At 42.7% G+C, this 17,009-nt stretch overlaps 1 protein-coding gene across 2 annotated transcripts in view; it reads right to left on the bottom strand.

Annotated features, from left to right (window-relative positions):
* LOC138978849 (echinoderm microtubule-associated protein-like CG42247) overlaps positions 1-17,009 on the bottom strand; it is a 134,015-nt gene that overhangs the window by 36,418 nt on the left and 80,588 nt on the right. For both annotated transcript variants that reach the window (XM_070351646.1, XM_070351645.1), the window contains 6 exons: positions 16,944-17,009; positions 15,561-15,691; positions 11,402-11,598; positions 10,601-10,804; positions 9,655-9,826; positions 9,291-9,395 (listed from right to left, as the gene is read on the bottom strand). The exon at positions 16,944-17,009 is cut by the window's right edge and continues 110 nt beyond it. In XM_070351646.1, coding sequence (XP_070207747.1) covers positions 9,291-9,395; positions 9,655-9,826; positions 10,601-10,804; positions 11,402-11,598; positions 15,561-15,691; positions 16,944-17,009 — 875 coding nt within the window. The remainder of the gene's footprint in view (positions 1-9,290; positions 9,396-9,654; positions 9,827-10,600; positions 10,805-11,401; positions 11,599-15,560; positions 15,692-16,943) is intronic.

The raw sequence follows: 17,009 nt of genomic DNA, 5'->3' as shown, positions 1-17,009 counted from the left end.
GTATTTTATTTACTTGCCCACCCAGGGGGGGTCTCTGGACAGCCAAAGAGTACCCGGACCGGGGGGTTGAGGTCCGCCGGATCGGTTGCGGAGGGGGACGCCAGAAGGAGTCCCTCATTTCCGCTGGGGCAGTCGCTGTTTTATTTTGTTGTTTGGCGAGCTCGCGCCGCGCCCGATCCAGGGCCTCAGAATATGGTATGTATGCTGCCGACCTGATCTTATTGGCCTGCAGCCTCAGTCTCATTTCCGGGCATCCAAGATAAGCGGCGGAATGCTCGCCCTTGCAGTTTACGCAATGTTTGGCCTTGGTGCACGTCGCTCCGTCGTGGCCCTTGGAGCCACATCGGGGGCAGATCTGCACTTTTGATTTGCATTGTTGTTTTAGGTGCGATAGTCTCTGGCACTTCGTACAGCGCCGCACTGGAGGAGTGTAGGGTTCGACGCCGTACACCTCACTCTCCAGAACGACGCTGTCTGGAAGAATTGCCGTTGTAAACGTGACACGGACCGCCTGAGACGGTTTCCCATCCCTAAGGAGAAGACGGCGAAAAGATCGAACCGAGGAGGGGCCCTTTTCTACAAGACTCCCATCCTCCATCCGGACGCGCACGCCCACTGCCATCTCAGACAGGTCTGTTCCTGAATGTATTGTGGGTATGCGTTTAATGACACCTTCGGTTGTTACCTCCGGACGGTGGCATTTCACTTTGATGCCGCCGATCGAGTCCAGCCTCAATAGCTTGTTTTGTTGTGATGCTGAGGAGCACCCTACCAGGACGCTCCCAGCTGCCAGCATGCGTATTTCTTTGACCTCGCCGATGGCAAGGTCAAAAGTTTTTTTCCTCCTGAGGCCGAGTCCCTGCAATGTTGCAGGACCCTCCTTCAGGTCCTGCACCACCACGGGGAACTCTAAGAAGGAGGGAGGAGGTTGCTTGGGTTGGTAAAGAAGTTTTCTTCGGGGTCTTTGTTTTGTGTGTGTGTGTGTATTGGCAGGTGGTAGTGGCTGTTGAGTTGTCTGGTTTTCTTGTGATTCAGTTAGGGGTTGGGAGGTGTCGACCCCCCGGGCAGATGTTGCATGGGAAATACCTGTGTTTCCCTGAAGAGGGGGACCCTCGCAGAGGACCTTTTGCTTCTTTTTCTTTTTGGGCTTCTTACGATTGACTTCGGTGAAGTCTTCCTCAAAATGATCAGTAATCTGAGAGCGTGGGGGGCTATCCCGGAAGAGAAGAGATTCCGGAGAGCTCTGCCCCCCCTCAGGGTCGTCCTCCCGCAATCTCTTTCTCTTGAAAGGAGAAGATATGCTGGTTTTCTCATTGGTGATTGCTTTATTAAGCTGTTTGGATTTTGGGGACTGACCAGTCCGGCTGGCTCGGTCAGTCTCATTCAGTGATTCCATGGGAATATCTGGGGCGCGGTCAGAACCGCTTGCTGTTTGGTCCATATTAAGGGACCAATCTTGCTCCCTCAGAGCAGTGGTGTCCGTTGGAAGGTAGTTATCTACCCAGATGAACGTTTCCCGCCTATCAGCAAAGGTGGTGTTTGGCAGTTTGTGTTTAGCAACTTGGCTCATCACTTACAAGGTACGGTACGGTCACCAAGAAAAAACAAGCCAAACAGCTCAGGGTTAAAAAGGCAGGATAAAAGCAGGGTAACAAAAGCGTCCCTAGACAAAGAGTGAGCTGAAGCTCACCCCTCTAGCGACTTTCACTTCTCTCCCGAGAAACACGAGGACTCCTGCAGGGCGAGTGGGAACGCCACCAAGGGCAGCTAGCCCCCTTTCTGGACCCACGCCAAGAGCAGAGGGAGCTGTGTCGTGTGTTTAAGACACAACGAAAATGTGATTGTCCCCCTTTACCCTCAGGAATTCGGGAGAAAATCGCTATTTGAGCACTGACTTGGCTATGTAAGCTCGAGGTGCGTTAAAGCAGTCGCTATGTAATCAGCATGTTTGCTTGTGAAAGAACGCACTCTACGGGCCAGCAACTGCAGTGAATTACTCGTGCTGAGTGTGACATGACATGCACGTGACAGAACACGACATTCATTCATGACATGGCATGACATACAGAGAGTCAAAAGCCGCCAGACCCCATCACAAACAGAACTCTACAAACCACAGGTGTTGCCTACTTCAAAGGCGAACAACTCTGCAGAGTCTGCTGTGAAGGGCGACGGTAGTCTCCCTGTCACACTCACCACCGTTTGAATGAACTTTGTCTCCAAAAGTTCCGAAACATGGACCCGCCAAGCTTAGTTCCCTCCCAGGTTCGTGGAATGGGAACCGCACGAAATATGATTCAGTGGCCATAACGCCATTCCTGAACATATCATGTCGAGTCCCATCCCTGTCGACGACGCCAAATGTAACCGAGTGCCGAAACACCACAATCACCTTTGGAGGCGAAGTCCAATCAAACAGGATTGAGAATTTTAGAGCTTATTTCTAAGCCCTATAAAAACTGTTATGCATTCGCAAAGGAATCCATGAACATACCGAGAGTCAAAAGCCGCCAGACCCCATCACAAACAGAACTCTACAATCCACAGGTGTTGCCTACTTCAAAGGCGAACAACTCTGCAGAGTCTGCTCTGAAGGGCGACGGTAGTCTCCCTGTCACATTATGTTACCCATGAATCGAAAATTCAATGCTTATGTTTCGTGAGTAAGTACCTAAAAGTATCTGCCTTCTTGTGTAATCCATGTATCAAAAATCCATAGCTTAATTTTGGTGAATAAGTACCTAAAGTATCTTCCTTCTTGTGTAATCCATGTATCAAAAATCCATAGCTTATTCTTCGTGTGAAAGTACCTATAAAAGTACATTGCTTCTCAAGTTACACCTCGTGTCAGCCGCCACAGATCTGTCTAGACGTGTACATGAGATAAGACAATCCTTCAACTTGAATACATACACAAATTCAATGACCGGCACGGTTGGCCTAGTGGTAAGGCGTCCGCCCCGTGATCGGGAGGTCGTGGGTTCGAACCCCGGCCGGGTCATACCTAAGACTTTAAAATTGGCAATCTAGTGGCTGCTCCGCCTGGCGTCTGGCATGGGGTTAATTAGTGCTAGGACTGGTTGGTCCGGTGTCAGAATAATGTGACTGGGTGAGACATGAAGCCTGTGCTGCGACTTCTGTCTTGTGTGTGGCGCACGTTATATGTCAAAGCAGCACCGCCCTGATATGGCTCTTCGTGGTCGGCTGGGCGTTAAGCAAACAAACAAACAAACAAACAAACAAACACAAATTCAACGGCCTGGGTACTTTCTGAGCATATTGGGACATTTTTGATAAATAAATAAAAACAATCTGCAAGTTTCTGCAAATAAATGTGCGTGAACAAGAAAAATAGATTGCTAACGTTCCAAATTTTAAAATAATTTTTTTTAAAGAAAGCTAAGCTAATAGAACGTTTGACTTTTGACGCTAATAAAGAAAAATACACTGCTAACGTTCTAAAATTTAAAAAAAAAGAAAAAAAAAAAGAATTACAATTGAAGAAATTGGTGGAGCACTTCAATCATTAAGAAACGGCCCTGCGCCGGGCTTGGACGGCGTCACAGCCAGTTTTATGAAATGTTTCTGGTCTAAAGTGAAGGATTTGGTGTTTGCCTCCTTAAGCGCATCTTTTCAAGCTGGAGAGATGTCTCCTACACAAAAAAGGCGGTGATATCCTTAATTCACAAAGGAAAGGATCTATCACGAGATAATTTAAATAATTGGAGACCCATTTCTCTCACTAATACTGATTACAAAATATTTGCAAAATGTCTGGCACATCGCCTTGGGTCTGTTGTTTCTAGTATTATATCAGAGGACCAGGTTGGTTTCATTAAAGGCAGAAAAGCGAGTGATATTATTCGATTAATTGATGATGTAACAGATTTTATGAATTGTAATAATAAGCCAGGCATTCTCCTTGGTCTGGATTTTGCACGAGCATTTGATTCAATATCAAAGGAATATATGATTTGGGCATTTAAAAAATTTGGTTTTGGTGGAAATTTTTTAAATTGGGTAAAAGTATTAATGAATAATACCACAAGTTGTATTAATTACGTGGGTTGGATTTCCGAGGAATTCGACGTATTAACCGGGATCCGTCAGGGGTGTAATTTTTCTCCGATGGCCTTCGTCCTTGGCCTTGAACTCCTAGCCATTAAAATCCGCAGTGATCAGACCATAAAAGGACTGAATTTTCCATCATTTGATCGAGAGAGAAACATGGAATATGTGTTAAAACTGGCAATGTATGCAGACGACGTAACACTGTTTCTCAAAGACAAACACGACCTGCAACAGGTATTATTGATAGTAAAACAGTTCTCGTATATTTCAAATTTAAATTTGAATCAAAATAAAACCGAAGCAATGTGGTTGGGATCCATGAAGAACAGCCCAGAACAATGTTGTAAGGCCCCCCCAACAAAATAGTCTGTTTACGGTATCCCGACCGACCCTATTTTTTTGCGCGACCCTAGACTTTTGGGGGGCATTTGGGGGAAGAAAAAAAAAATAATAAAAAGTCTTTGTTTTTTGGCAAAATAACTTCAAAATATGGGGTTTTTTTGAGAGAAATTTTTTTTTAAAAATCCCGACCTACCGACCCTATTTTTTGGGCCTATGTTACCGTAAACAGACTAATTTTTTGTTTTGCCTAATATAAAATGGACAAAACAGTTAAAGATATTGGGTATTATATTTAGGAATGATATTGTTGCTTCTGACATTGAAGAAAACTGGTCAAAACGTGTTGATAGAATTGAAAGAATTGTTGGAATGTGGTCAAGAAGAAATTTAAGTATTAGCGGTACATTGTGCATAATTAAAACATGTTTTGATATCCCAGTTTGTTTACGTTTTTCAGGAACTCTCTGCTCCGACAAAAATGCTTGACAGACTGAACACTATCCTCTTTAAATTTCTGTGGAAACGTAAGTATTCAAACACTAAAACATTTGAGGTTAAACGAACAGTTTTGTGTGACAAAATAGAAATGGGCGGTATTGACATGATAAATATGCATGATATGCAGACATCCTTTTTGTTATGCTGGGCAGCTAGGCTACAGCAAACAGATTTTCAAAATTGAAAATTAGTTCCAAGACATTATTATGACGCTCTTGGAAGTCGTCTGTGTTGCTTTCAATGAACTGCCACCCCGAGACAGTTTGTAGGCCTGATAAGAATAAAATCGAAATTTTGGCAACATGTATTGAAAAATGGATTGAGAATATACATGTTGTAGAAAAATAACGATTTATCGATCAATGTTTGTGGAATAATGCAGGTATTGTTTTTAAAAAGAATGTTTTGTGTTTTGAAAATTGGATTAAAGCTGATGTGAATGTTGTACGTGATATATGGATAGACGGTAATATTGTCCCGTATGAACAGATTTGTACCACTGTTGGTTATAGCGCCACACGGCTTTTTGAGTATAATGCTTTGCACACGGCCCTCCGCGCGCGTGCGCTGCGAGACGACACAGCCAACGGAAACGCGAGCGACGAATCTGGGCCCTGTCTACAAGACCTGTTAAAAAAAACATCCCCCAAACAGTTCCGCGCTCTTTTAACAAATGCAAAAGCAAGCGCACCATGCTCTGTAAAATTCTGCTTACATAAATATAATATTTCCATTGACGAGAAATATTGGCTCTTGGCAATTAAATGTACAAGCGAGGAAAGATTAAAGTTGCTTCAATGGAAAATATTACATAATATTTACCCCACAAACATTTTACTCCACAAGATGAAGTTGAAAGAAAATAATTTGTGTAGTCTTTGTAACGAAATAGATTATATTGAGCACTTTTTTTGGAAATGTAGAAAAATGAAGTTATTTTGGGAACATGTTATTAGATGTATTTGTGTTAATACGAAAAAAAATGTTATATTAACAGAACATGATGTATTGTTTGGTTATTTACCAGGAATGCATACCCCAACAAACAAAATTATAAATCATATTTTGTTGATAGCAAAAAATTAATGTGTATCAGTAAGTGTAGATATGGTAAGCCTATTGATTTAAATGTAATGTTTAATTGCGAATTAGGGTTGAGACGTTTGAGTATTTTGTAAATGAAAATGTTTAAGTTTATGTGCATATGCATATGTGTGTGTGTGTGTGGATTCATGATTATGTCGATGTCGCAAATTTTGTCACCGCAGACACAACAGCATTGATTAATGCACTCTTGTCCATTTATGTATTGTAAGAATTCGCGCCAAAAGTAAATGTTAAATGTGCTGTGCCACAGATTAATGTACAGTTAAACATACAGATACCAAGTGTGTCATATAATGTTATTGTTTATCGATTAAAAGGGCACGCTTAAGCGTCTTCCCAAAAGAGAAAGAGAAAAAAAATGGCTAGCCAATGGAACGTTTAATTTTTGACAAAAACAAAATATTCACAAAACGAAACAAAACAAAAGTAAAACGTTCCATGAACTAACCATTCTTGTTGTTTGAATTAATTTCGTAACTGACACCAGAGTCAACATGTGACAACGACCAAACTTGTGTTTCTGCTTTTTGTGACGTACATTCACCTTTAACTGACGACAGCTAGGCCCACTATCTGAATCCTTTTATTAAGATTTAATTTTTCTACAAATCAGAAGCCTGTGACTAAATTCTCTACTTTAAACAGCGTTGACATTAGTCGGTAAACTATAACTTCAGAATAAATTAGTCAAGTGACACATTAATTGACTTGGTCAGCATACAAGTCTGTCACCTCAGCACTGGTGGTTAAACATTATGCCAATAGTTCATGTTGTTTTAGCTAGCAGTAGCAGTTCATGTGTCTGCAACAACATTCTTACTCTATAATGAATCATCAAGTGTTGCTGTTCACGAAAGCAAGATGCTCAAGTGACCCTTTCATCAAAATCAGTCCCCTCAGATCGATGCTCAACAATAACACGACAACTACAAAAAGTCCACTTATTCTTCTCTGCAACGAGTCACTTCTAAAAGGATCACATTGGTAAGTTTGTTCCCTGCTCCACATCACACAATCCCATTCAGCACCACGTGGTCTACTTCTGTCCATACCCTCCAGCCATAATCGTTGGAAAAACCTGTACCTACGCTCTCGGCAAATATTTGAACACACTTCAAAAAGGAAGAGCGCCCTCGATAGCTCCTGCGAATTTTCTATGGACTCAAATTAGATCCATTACCAGAGTGAATAGAAACCCGTCGGCAATGCGGTCTTGACAAAGTTCTTCGTAAAAAGAGGTCACCTATCAATGGGGTTTTAGAGCATTCGAACTAATTTGTTTGCACGCGTCATTGTATACTGTTCAAAAAAAGAAACGCATAGCTTGTAATATTTGGTTAATTTAGTTATATGGCTACAAGGATATCCACCAAACTGCAGAAAATGTTTATCTGGTCGTCGACCTTTCGTCCATTGCCACAAGTGAGCTCTGCACGTGACGCATGCGTTATCAGTGGCTACAATGTCAAAATTGCTCATTTGGCATGACCACTCGTCATGCTTCAGTGTAATCTCGTGAAACTCGGGGAATATTGAGCTGTCACCATGTCTTCCAAAACCCATAAAAGCGGATTGTTCGCCACAAAGAAATCAGACGACAATTCAGCGACGAAAGATGGCCCGATTGAGCAGAGAAGACCGCCAAATTGCATTGGGTCGTTTACAAGCAGGCCAAAGTCAAAGTGCAATCGCCAGGCACTTCCACGTGTCCCAGAGCACCATCAGTAGACTGTGGGTCAGGTTTCAAGCCACTGGCTCCGTTGCTGACTTGCCACGAGCGGGAAGACCAAGGGCGACAACTGCTGCTCACGACCGCTTCATACGGCTCCGCCACATCCGGAATCGTTTCCTGTCGGCCTCATCTTCTGTCCAGGCTCTCCCCGGGCCACACCGATTATCGGACCAGACCGTGCGGAACCGCCTGCATGAAGCTGGTTTGAGAGCTCGCAGACCTCACAGAGGAGCTGTCCTCACCCGCCGCCATCGCCAGAACCGAGTGCAGTGGGGCAACCAGCACCTTCGCTGGACCGTCCGGAATCACTGGAGACACGTGTGGTTCAGCGACGAGTCCTACTTCCTGCTCCAGCGACATGATGGTCGGAGGAGGGTCTACCGGAGAGTAAACGAACGTTACGCGCCCAACTGTGTGGATGAGGCACCCGTTCATGGTGGTGGAGGCGTCATGGTGTGGGGGGCGATCAATACCGCTGGAAGGAGCACCCTGGTGCACGTCCAAGGGCGCATAACTGCCCAGCGATACGTGGAGGAAATTCTGCGCCCACACGCCCTTCCTCTTCTGGCTGACCAGGATGCCATATTCCAGCAGGACAACGCTCGCCCGCACACAGCACGACTCACCACCCAGTTCCTCACCGACCACCATGTCCAGGTGCTTCCCTGGCCATCCATGTCGCCAGACATGAACCCGATAGAACACCTCTGGGATGAATTGGACAGACGTGTGCGCAGGCGAGAAGAAGCGCCGGCAAATCACCGCGATCTATTGCAGGCACTTCAGGAGGAGTGGGACACCATCCCACAGCAAGATATCCGGCATCTGATCCAGTCCATGCCCAGAAGGTGCCGGGCAGTTGTTGCTGCTCAAGGCAGTCACACCCCCTACTGACTTGACAGCCTCGGCACCCAATCGTATTGATTGACTGATTGATTTGAAGATGCAAATGAACTGTGTGTGCATTCAACTGTGTCCATACCAAATTTCAAACAAATAATCTAAATATTGGATTTTCTGTTAATTTTTTCGAAAAATAAAACAAATTTGGCAAGTAGCAACTATGCGTTTCTTTTTTTGAACAGTATAAGATCCTTATTAGATATTTAGCATGACATTTACAGCAATGAGTGCTTTGAACAGAAACAACCAAACATTAACAGCGTAATAATGGGTGAACTTCATTCTCGCCACCACTAAAAAAATCTGCAAGTTTCGTTTCAGCCCAGTAAAATGCGCAAGTCTGAACGTTGCAAAATGTAAGTGAAAACATGCCCTACTTCAAGAGGCAGTCAAAATGAATGAATGAATCGATGAATCAACCAATCAAGCAAGCAAGTAATCAAACAATCAATAAATGAATCAATTAATGAATCAATCAATTAGTCAAAATTGAGAAGAATCTTGTTTTTCGGCCGTGAATTCATTAGATCTAGCGCACGGGTAAGGAAAGTAACCAAAACAAATGAAACCATTTTTACATATTTGGGTGATTTTGTATGAGTGAAAAGTTTTACTTCATCTACTAATGAGAACTGACCTCTCTTTTTTCCATTTACATCACAGCGGACAGGCTCGATGCGTTTCAGTGCCATAGGCCGTCTGCCCGGTGACACGGAGTCACTGCTCAAGCCAGCCACATCCGCTATAACAAAAACAAAACAATGTGTATCTTATGGTCATTCACAGTAAATTCAAGAAGTTCCTCAAAAACAACAACAATCAAACAAACCAACAAACAAACAAACAAATAAATCCAAATTTAAAAAACCTCATAACTCTTCACACTTGCTATTTTAAACCTTGTTATAAATAATAATGTGATCTCCTTGAAACAAGTTTTATTTATAATATGAAAATTAAAAAAAATTAAAAAGACAGATGTTATATGTCCAAGAACTCACCCCTGGCGTGCTTGGACGTGCGATACGAGCCTTTGCCGCCCACCGAGTCGCTGGACGAGTTGCTGCTGGGGAGCGGCCGTTTCTTGGGCTCGATGGGAACCCCCTCCTCCCCGCACACAAGGAAGTTCTTATGCTCCCTCAGATCCCGGAACAGGTGACTGAAACCTTCCACCTGTCGTGCGTGTCACAGAAAGAAACGTGTTTCAAAGTTCTAAAAAAAATCTAATAACAAATTGACTGCCAACGTTCCAAGTTTCAGAATCAAAAAACAAGAAAGGTAAGTTGTTGGAACGTTTAATTTGACAAAACAAAACAAACCGAATCTGTCAAGAAAAAGCCCCGTCGCGTCAGGAAATAATGCAGATTGTGTGCCAATTAAAGTAAGAGTGCTGAAGTTTCTGGTTGCTTTTTAGTTTGTTTGTTTCTTTTTTTGGTGTGTCCTGTTTGAAACAAAAGTAATAAAACAATATACGCACACAATGTTGGTGCATATACTGATATGTCTGTGTGCACATGATGTTGTGTTTTGCACACAATTATAATGTCCTATTAAAATTTCTGAAAGCAGTCAAATGTCCTATTGATGCCGAAGAGCTCAGGACATTTGTCCTACAGGTATGAATGTGTGGCAACATCCCTGCAGCACGTCCTTAAAGTTCTGTGTTGAGTTGGGGTTCACAAAATAATTTTACAGATGTGACATGCTAGCTATAAATGAAATGGTCCAGAACATTCCTTGGCGCGGCTTTTAGCCTCCCTCTCTAGAACCTACCTTGATGTGAGGTGTAGCCTCAGTGTATAGAGCCTTGACGGGAGGGTGTGGCACAGTGACCATGTTCTGTATGTCAGCCAGCACGTCTTCAAAGTTCTGCGTGGTGTTGGGGTTCACAAAATAATTATGCACATGTGGCACGCTAGCTATAAATGCACTGGTGCAGAAACCTACCTTGATGTGAGGTGTAGCCTCAGTGTATAGAGCCTTGACTGGAGGGTGTGGCACAGTGACCATGTTCTGTATGTCAGCCAGCACGTCTTCAAAGTTCTGCGTGGTGTTGGGGTTGAGGATCAGCTTCTCGTGACTGTCACGGTACATGTTGCTAATCACCGTTATCACGTGCGGCTTGGGTTGGTTGTTGGGTGGAGACGTCGCCTGTGGAGGAGGACGCAAACTATGAGCTAACAATCAGAGATATGAGAGAAAACAGTCGTGGAAATAGAATACAACTAAAGAAAGAGAGAGAGAAAGAACGGTAGAAAAGGAATGAAAGACAGAACAAAACAAATGAAAGAAAGAAAGAAAGAAAGAAAGAAAGAAAGAAAGGCAGAAAGCTAAAAGAAAAGAAAGAAAGACAGCATCTGAAAAAAAAGACAGAACGAACAAAAATACTGTCTAAAACATTACTAATATAGTATGGGATCCAAAAGCAAAAGGAACCTTCCACTTGTGCAACACAACAAACAGTAAATACACATTTAAATCAACCATGATGTGCAGGAGAAAGTTACCAATTGGGTGGGAGCCAGCCACGGGGTCGGAATGGTTGTAAGTGAGGATGTTTATGATTTCAGCCAACTCGATTCCGAAGCTGGCTGACACCCGGTTGGCAACTATCTAGAAACTTTTTTGCTTGAGTTCGTGTCCTCGTTACATACTGTTAATTGTTTCATGTCTTGTACATTGCATAACATTTTGTTTAAACCAAATATCTCGTGCAAATCAGCCCAGTAGGCTAGCCAATGCACAGACCGTTCCGTTCTTGTGTACGAAGAGGTGGTTTTCCAGGTGGTGCATCTTGCCGCCGTGCCAAAACTGCTCCCGCGAGTTTCCATAGTTGACTCTGATCAGGCGGTTGACGCTGGCACACACGTAGTACCGCCCATTCTGCAGGTCCGTGACTGACTTAATCTCCTTGCCCTCGGGCCAGCTGAAGATGTGCCTCACACCTGGTCAACAACACAGTAAAATAAACATGAGCTCAGGCCAGCTTAATATGTACTTTACACCTGGTCACAGTCAAATGCATGAGCTAAAATGTCTGACCTCAGGCCAACTGAGTATGTACTTTTACACCTGGTCAACAAAACAGTAAAAAAGAATTAGCTAACTTTTTGGAGAAAAAAAAAGAAGAAAAAGAATTAGCGAACGTTTTGGGGAAAAAAAGAAAAAAGAATTAGCTACCTTTTGGTAAAAAAAAGAACAAGTCACGTAAGGCGAAATTACTACATTTAGTCAAGCTGTGGAACTCACAGAATGAAACTGAACGCACTGCATTTTTTCACAATGACCGTAGTCCGCCGCTTGTGCATAACGGAGTGAAACTGACGAGCCTGTTCAGCGCGGTAGTGGTTTCGCTGTGCTGCATAGCACGCTTTTCTGTACTTCTCTTCGTTTTAACTTTCTGAGCGTGTTTTTAATCCAAACATATCATATCTATATGTTTTTTGAATCAAGAACCGACAAGGAATAAGATGAAATTGTTTTTAAATCGATTTCGGAAATTTAATTTTGATCATAATTTTTATATTTTTAATTTTCAGAGCTTGTTTTTAATCCAAATATAACATATTTATATGTTTTTGGAATCAGGAAATGATGTAGAATAAGATGAACGTAAATTTGGATCGTTTTATATAAAAACAATTTATTACAATTTTCAGATTTTTAATGACCAAAGTCATTAATTAATTTTTAAGCCACCAAGCTGAAATGCAATACCGAAGTCCGGCCTTCGTCGAAGATTGCTTTACAAAAATTTCAATCAATTTCATTGAAAAATGATGGTGTGACAGTGCCGCCTCAACTTTTACAAAAAGCCGGATATGACCTCATCAAAAGTATCGAAAAAAAGAAAAAAACGTTCGGGGATATCATTCCCAGGAACTCTCAATGACTCATGTCAAATTTCATAAAGATCGGTCTAGTAGTTTGGTCTGAATCGCTCTACACACACACACGCACAGACACACACACGCACAGACACACACACACACAGACACACACACAGACACACACACACACACACACACACACACACACATACACACACACATACACCACGACCCTCGTTTCGATTCCCCCTCTATGAACATTTAGTCAAAACTTAACTAAATGTAAAAAGAAACAAGTCGCGTAAGGCGAAATTACTACATTTAGTCAAGCTGTGGAACTCACAGAATGAAACTGAACGCACTGCATTTTTTTTACAATGACCGTAGTCCGCTGCTTGTGCAAAACGGAGTGAAACTGACGAGCCTGTTTAGCACGGTAGTGATTTCGCTGTGCTGCATAGCAAGCTTTTCTGTACCTCTCTTCGTTTTAACTTTCTGAGCGTGTTTTTAATCCAAACATATCATATCTATATGTTTTTGGAATCAGGAACCGACAAGGAATAAGATGAAATTGCTTTTAATTCGATTTCGGACATTTTATTTTTATCATAATTTTTATATTTTTAATTTTCAGAGCTTGTTTTTAATCCAAATATAACATATGTATATGTTTTTGGAATAAAAAAATGACGAAGAATAAGATGAAATTGTTTTTGGATCGTTTAATAAAAAAATAATTTTAATTACAAGTTTCCGATTTTTAATGACCGAACTCACTAATTAGATTTTAAGCCACCAAGCTGAAATGCAATACCAAACCCCGGCCTTTGTCGAAGATTGCTTTGCCAAAATTTCAATCAATTTAATGGAAAAATGAGGGTGTGACAGTGCCGCCTCAACTTTTACAAAAAGCCGGATATGACACCATCAAAGGTATTTATCGAAAAAAAATTTAAAAAAACGTCCGGGTATATCATACGCAGGAACTCTCATGTCAAATTTCATAAAGATCGGTCCAGTAGTTTAGTCTGAATCGCTCCACACACACACACACACACACACACACACACACACACACACACACACACACACACACACACATACACCACGACCCTCGTCTCGATTCACCCCTTTATGTTAAAACATTTAGTCAAAACCTGACTAAATGTAAAAAGGAATTAGCGTACTTTTGAGGAAAATGAAGAAAAACAGAAAGAAGAAAAAAGGAATAGCTTTCAGGGGCGTTATGATTCTCATGTACCCAATAAATACGTTTCGCAAAGCAAACCTGCAGACAGACATCCAGAAATGCAGGCAGACCAACAGAAAAACAAATACACAGGCATACATGAAGACAGACCAAAAGACAGACGGACACACCAGATAAGACAAGAACATTTTATGAAGAAAGAAAAACAAGTTAAGTAAACACATACTCAAAAACAAGAACGGATAAAACAATACAGGAAGACAAACTTGACACACAAAGTCGACAGGGATAAGGTAACGGGTAGGCACACAGCTGCTAACCCATGGAAACACTAGTTAAGACCAAACCACACCATACTCGTACAAGACAAGACAAGACTTGAGAGACCGGAAGTCCCACAGAAAGACAAACAAACTGGATAAAAAGACAAAACAGCCTGGCGTAAGGTGCACAAAGCAATAAGGTATTCTCAAGAAATGTTCAGTTTCTCTTACCCAAAGTGATTCTCAAAAACAAAACACACACAAAGGCAACAACAAAACACTTATTAAGGTGCAGTGGATTCCCCCGATTCTTCAGATTTGCCGACTTCGCCAGAACCCACATCATCCGGACTGTCCAGTTCAAATTACGTCATTGTTTATTTGTGACCCTCCACCACGAAATGAGTCGCATGTCACCTCGCGCGGTTCTGCGCTAGGCTTATTATAAGTCCGGGGAGTGTCTGATAACAGTGTGAGGGTCACCTTAGTCACAGGCTTATAACTCAAACAGTTTTCGCTCTTTTGTAAAACGGATTTCACCACTGGATAGAGCATAACAAACTCTTTAGGAAAATGTACAAATATGAAAATCATGCAAAGGTGACATGCGACTCAATCCGTGGTGGAGGGTCACATTTGTTTGTTTACTTCTTCTTCTTCTTCTTCAGCGTTCCAGAATGTTCTGGTTACGTGTGAGCTCGTTTACCTATTTGGGTTCCCTACACTATACTCTGAGAGCATAGTCAGCTCACTCCGCTTTCGTTGAGTAGGCATGCTGTGTATTTTTGTGTTTCCATAACCCACCGAACTCCGACATGGATTGGCCGAAATAGGTCGATGGGAGCGTCCTATGGTGTATGACGTGTCAATCAAAAACTCCCAATAGTTTCAGACATACAGACAATTGTGTGAGGGTCCGGATCGTCCACGACCCAGGCGGCACGGTTAACAGGGATGGCCAAATCGTCCGCCCGGTTGCCAGGGACGAGTAAAAAAATCCGCCGGGCTAGTAGAAACCGCCTGGCAACTCTCCCGGCTCGCCAGTCAAACTTCTGGTCAAATGTAACATTTTTGGTTGTAATATCGAGTTTCAAATCAGATGCACCAACTTTGGTTTGCACGGGGCCAGCGAAACTTCTGGCGGGCTAGTGACTCTTTTACAGTTACTGGCCCGGCTGGCGAGTTAAAAGGTTGGGATTTGGCCATCGCTGGTTAAGCCCTGTCCAGACTTGGCCGCCGTTTTACGCTCTATGCGCCGCAGGCCGTTTTGTGCGTCGCGCGGGATTTGCCGAGTGGCCACACATCGACGATTCTTTTCACAACGCGGTATCAGTGGAGCGGGTCAGCTGACAAGAAGGTTCAGTTGCATTCGACTGCCGCGCCGCGAGCAGCTGACGTCATCGCTCTGGTTTGCTCTGATTGGTCAAATTTCCGTCGTTCTATGTCTGTGTCATAGAAATTAGAACACGCGCTATTCTTCTGCAAATAACGCTTCGCGATCATAGCACGACGCGGTGCGCCGTTTTGAGCATAAGTCAAATGTGGACAGGGTCGGCCGGGAGTGTCTGGACGGGCCTTTAAGGTTAAAGTGTGGAACTGCTCACCTGCCACTGTGGGTACCTCCTTCTCACCCAGGCCCACGAGCAGCGTCTCAAAGGTGGGGTATGTCTTCGGACTGACCAGCACCAGCTTGGCCTTGAAGTCGGCATCACCGTTACGGAAGAACCACACCCGTCTGAAAACAGCAACATTATGTTGTGTCCAGTATACTACAACATAGTCATGGTCACCGTTACGAGAGAATCACACCATTCTGAGAACAACAAATGTTGTGTCCTTAATACTACAACATAGTCATGGTCACCGTTACGAGAGAATCACACCATTCTAAGAACAACACATGTTGTGTCCTTAATACTACAACATAGTGAGGGTCACCGTTACGGAAGAACCACACCCGTCATTTTTTCATCCGAGTCGAACAAAAAGCAAGGTATGTTAAAGGAACGTTTAATTATGACAAAACAAAACGTTACGGTCACTCATATTCGACGGTTTGTTTTGTCATAATTAAACGTTCCTTGGTCCTATAACGTACCTTTCTTATTTTTGGATTGTGAATTTGGAACGTTGGTAGTCTATTTATTTTTGGATTTTTATCATCAGAGAAATGTGGTTGTTGTGAGGCTCAAACAGAATCACAGAATAAAACAGAAACACGTCAGTCAAACAAAAAAGTATTACCTCGTAAAAATAAGGTTAAGATCTTATCAAGCAATAAACGAAACAGACAAATATTCTTTGTGATGCCATGAGCCTTAAATAACTTTTCAGACAGAAGTTGAAACTGTTTACTGTTGTGAACAATCTGTCGATGTAAGAGGTTTAAGAGAAACGACAAAGGACACAGGACAAACACAAACACAACCCTTTCTCCTGCATTTGTTTTACCAACACCAAGTACAAGTGTGTGTCTCAACAGATTTTCCCCGGCAGAAACCCCTTTCGGCCCAAACACTCATTCAATAATTCCGCCTTTGTGTTGCAATGAAAAGCGTCAAACAGCAGAAACACGTTACCTTTGTAGAAGTTGAACCAACTGTTTGGGTGGGACCTCTTTCCTATTATGCTACATGCTAGTATTGCGCTGTCATGTGTTATTTTTCATTTCTTGTCACGCTAAACCTCATGTATTTATTTTATCTGCTTTGTTCCCAGAGATGTGCGATTTATTGTTTTTTTAATCTCCGCCTAAGTAAATGAAGAACGATTGTGTACTACCATGATTTCGCTACACTGGTGTTACGTTACAAACGGGGTTTTGTCAGTCTGTACAAATGTAGCTCTGATCGTCCTAAACGTTTGTAATTCAGAAATATACATGTACTACATACACTAGGAACCTAGGATCAGCTGAACCCCCATCCCCACACCCCTCCTCATCCCGTCTCTCTCCCCCCCCCCCCCCCCCCCGCAATTTCCCCTACCTTGCTTTCTTATGGTTCTGTTCAGATTCCGTCCTGTCAGACCCCATGCCAGGAGCCTGGGGTCGG

Source organism: Littorina saxatilis, linkage group LG10 (assembly GCF_037325665.1).
Source record: "Littorina saxatilis isolate snail1 linkage group LG10, US_GU_Lsax_2.0, whole genome shotgun sequence".
Classification (NCBI taxonomy): domain Eukaryota; kingdom Metazoa; phylum Mollusca; class Gastropoda; order Littorinimorpha; family Littorinidae; genus Littorina; species Littorina saxatilis.
The sequence above is the reverse complement of the archived record's forward strand: the minus strand, read 5'-3'. Positions and strand labels throughout refer to the sequence as shown.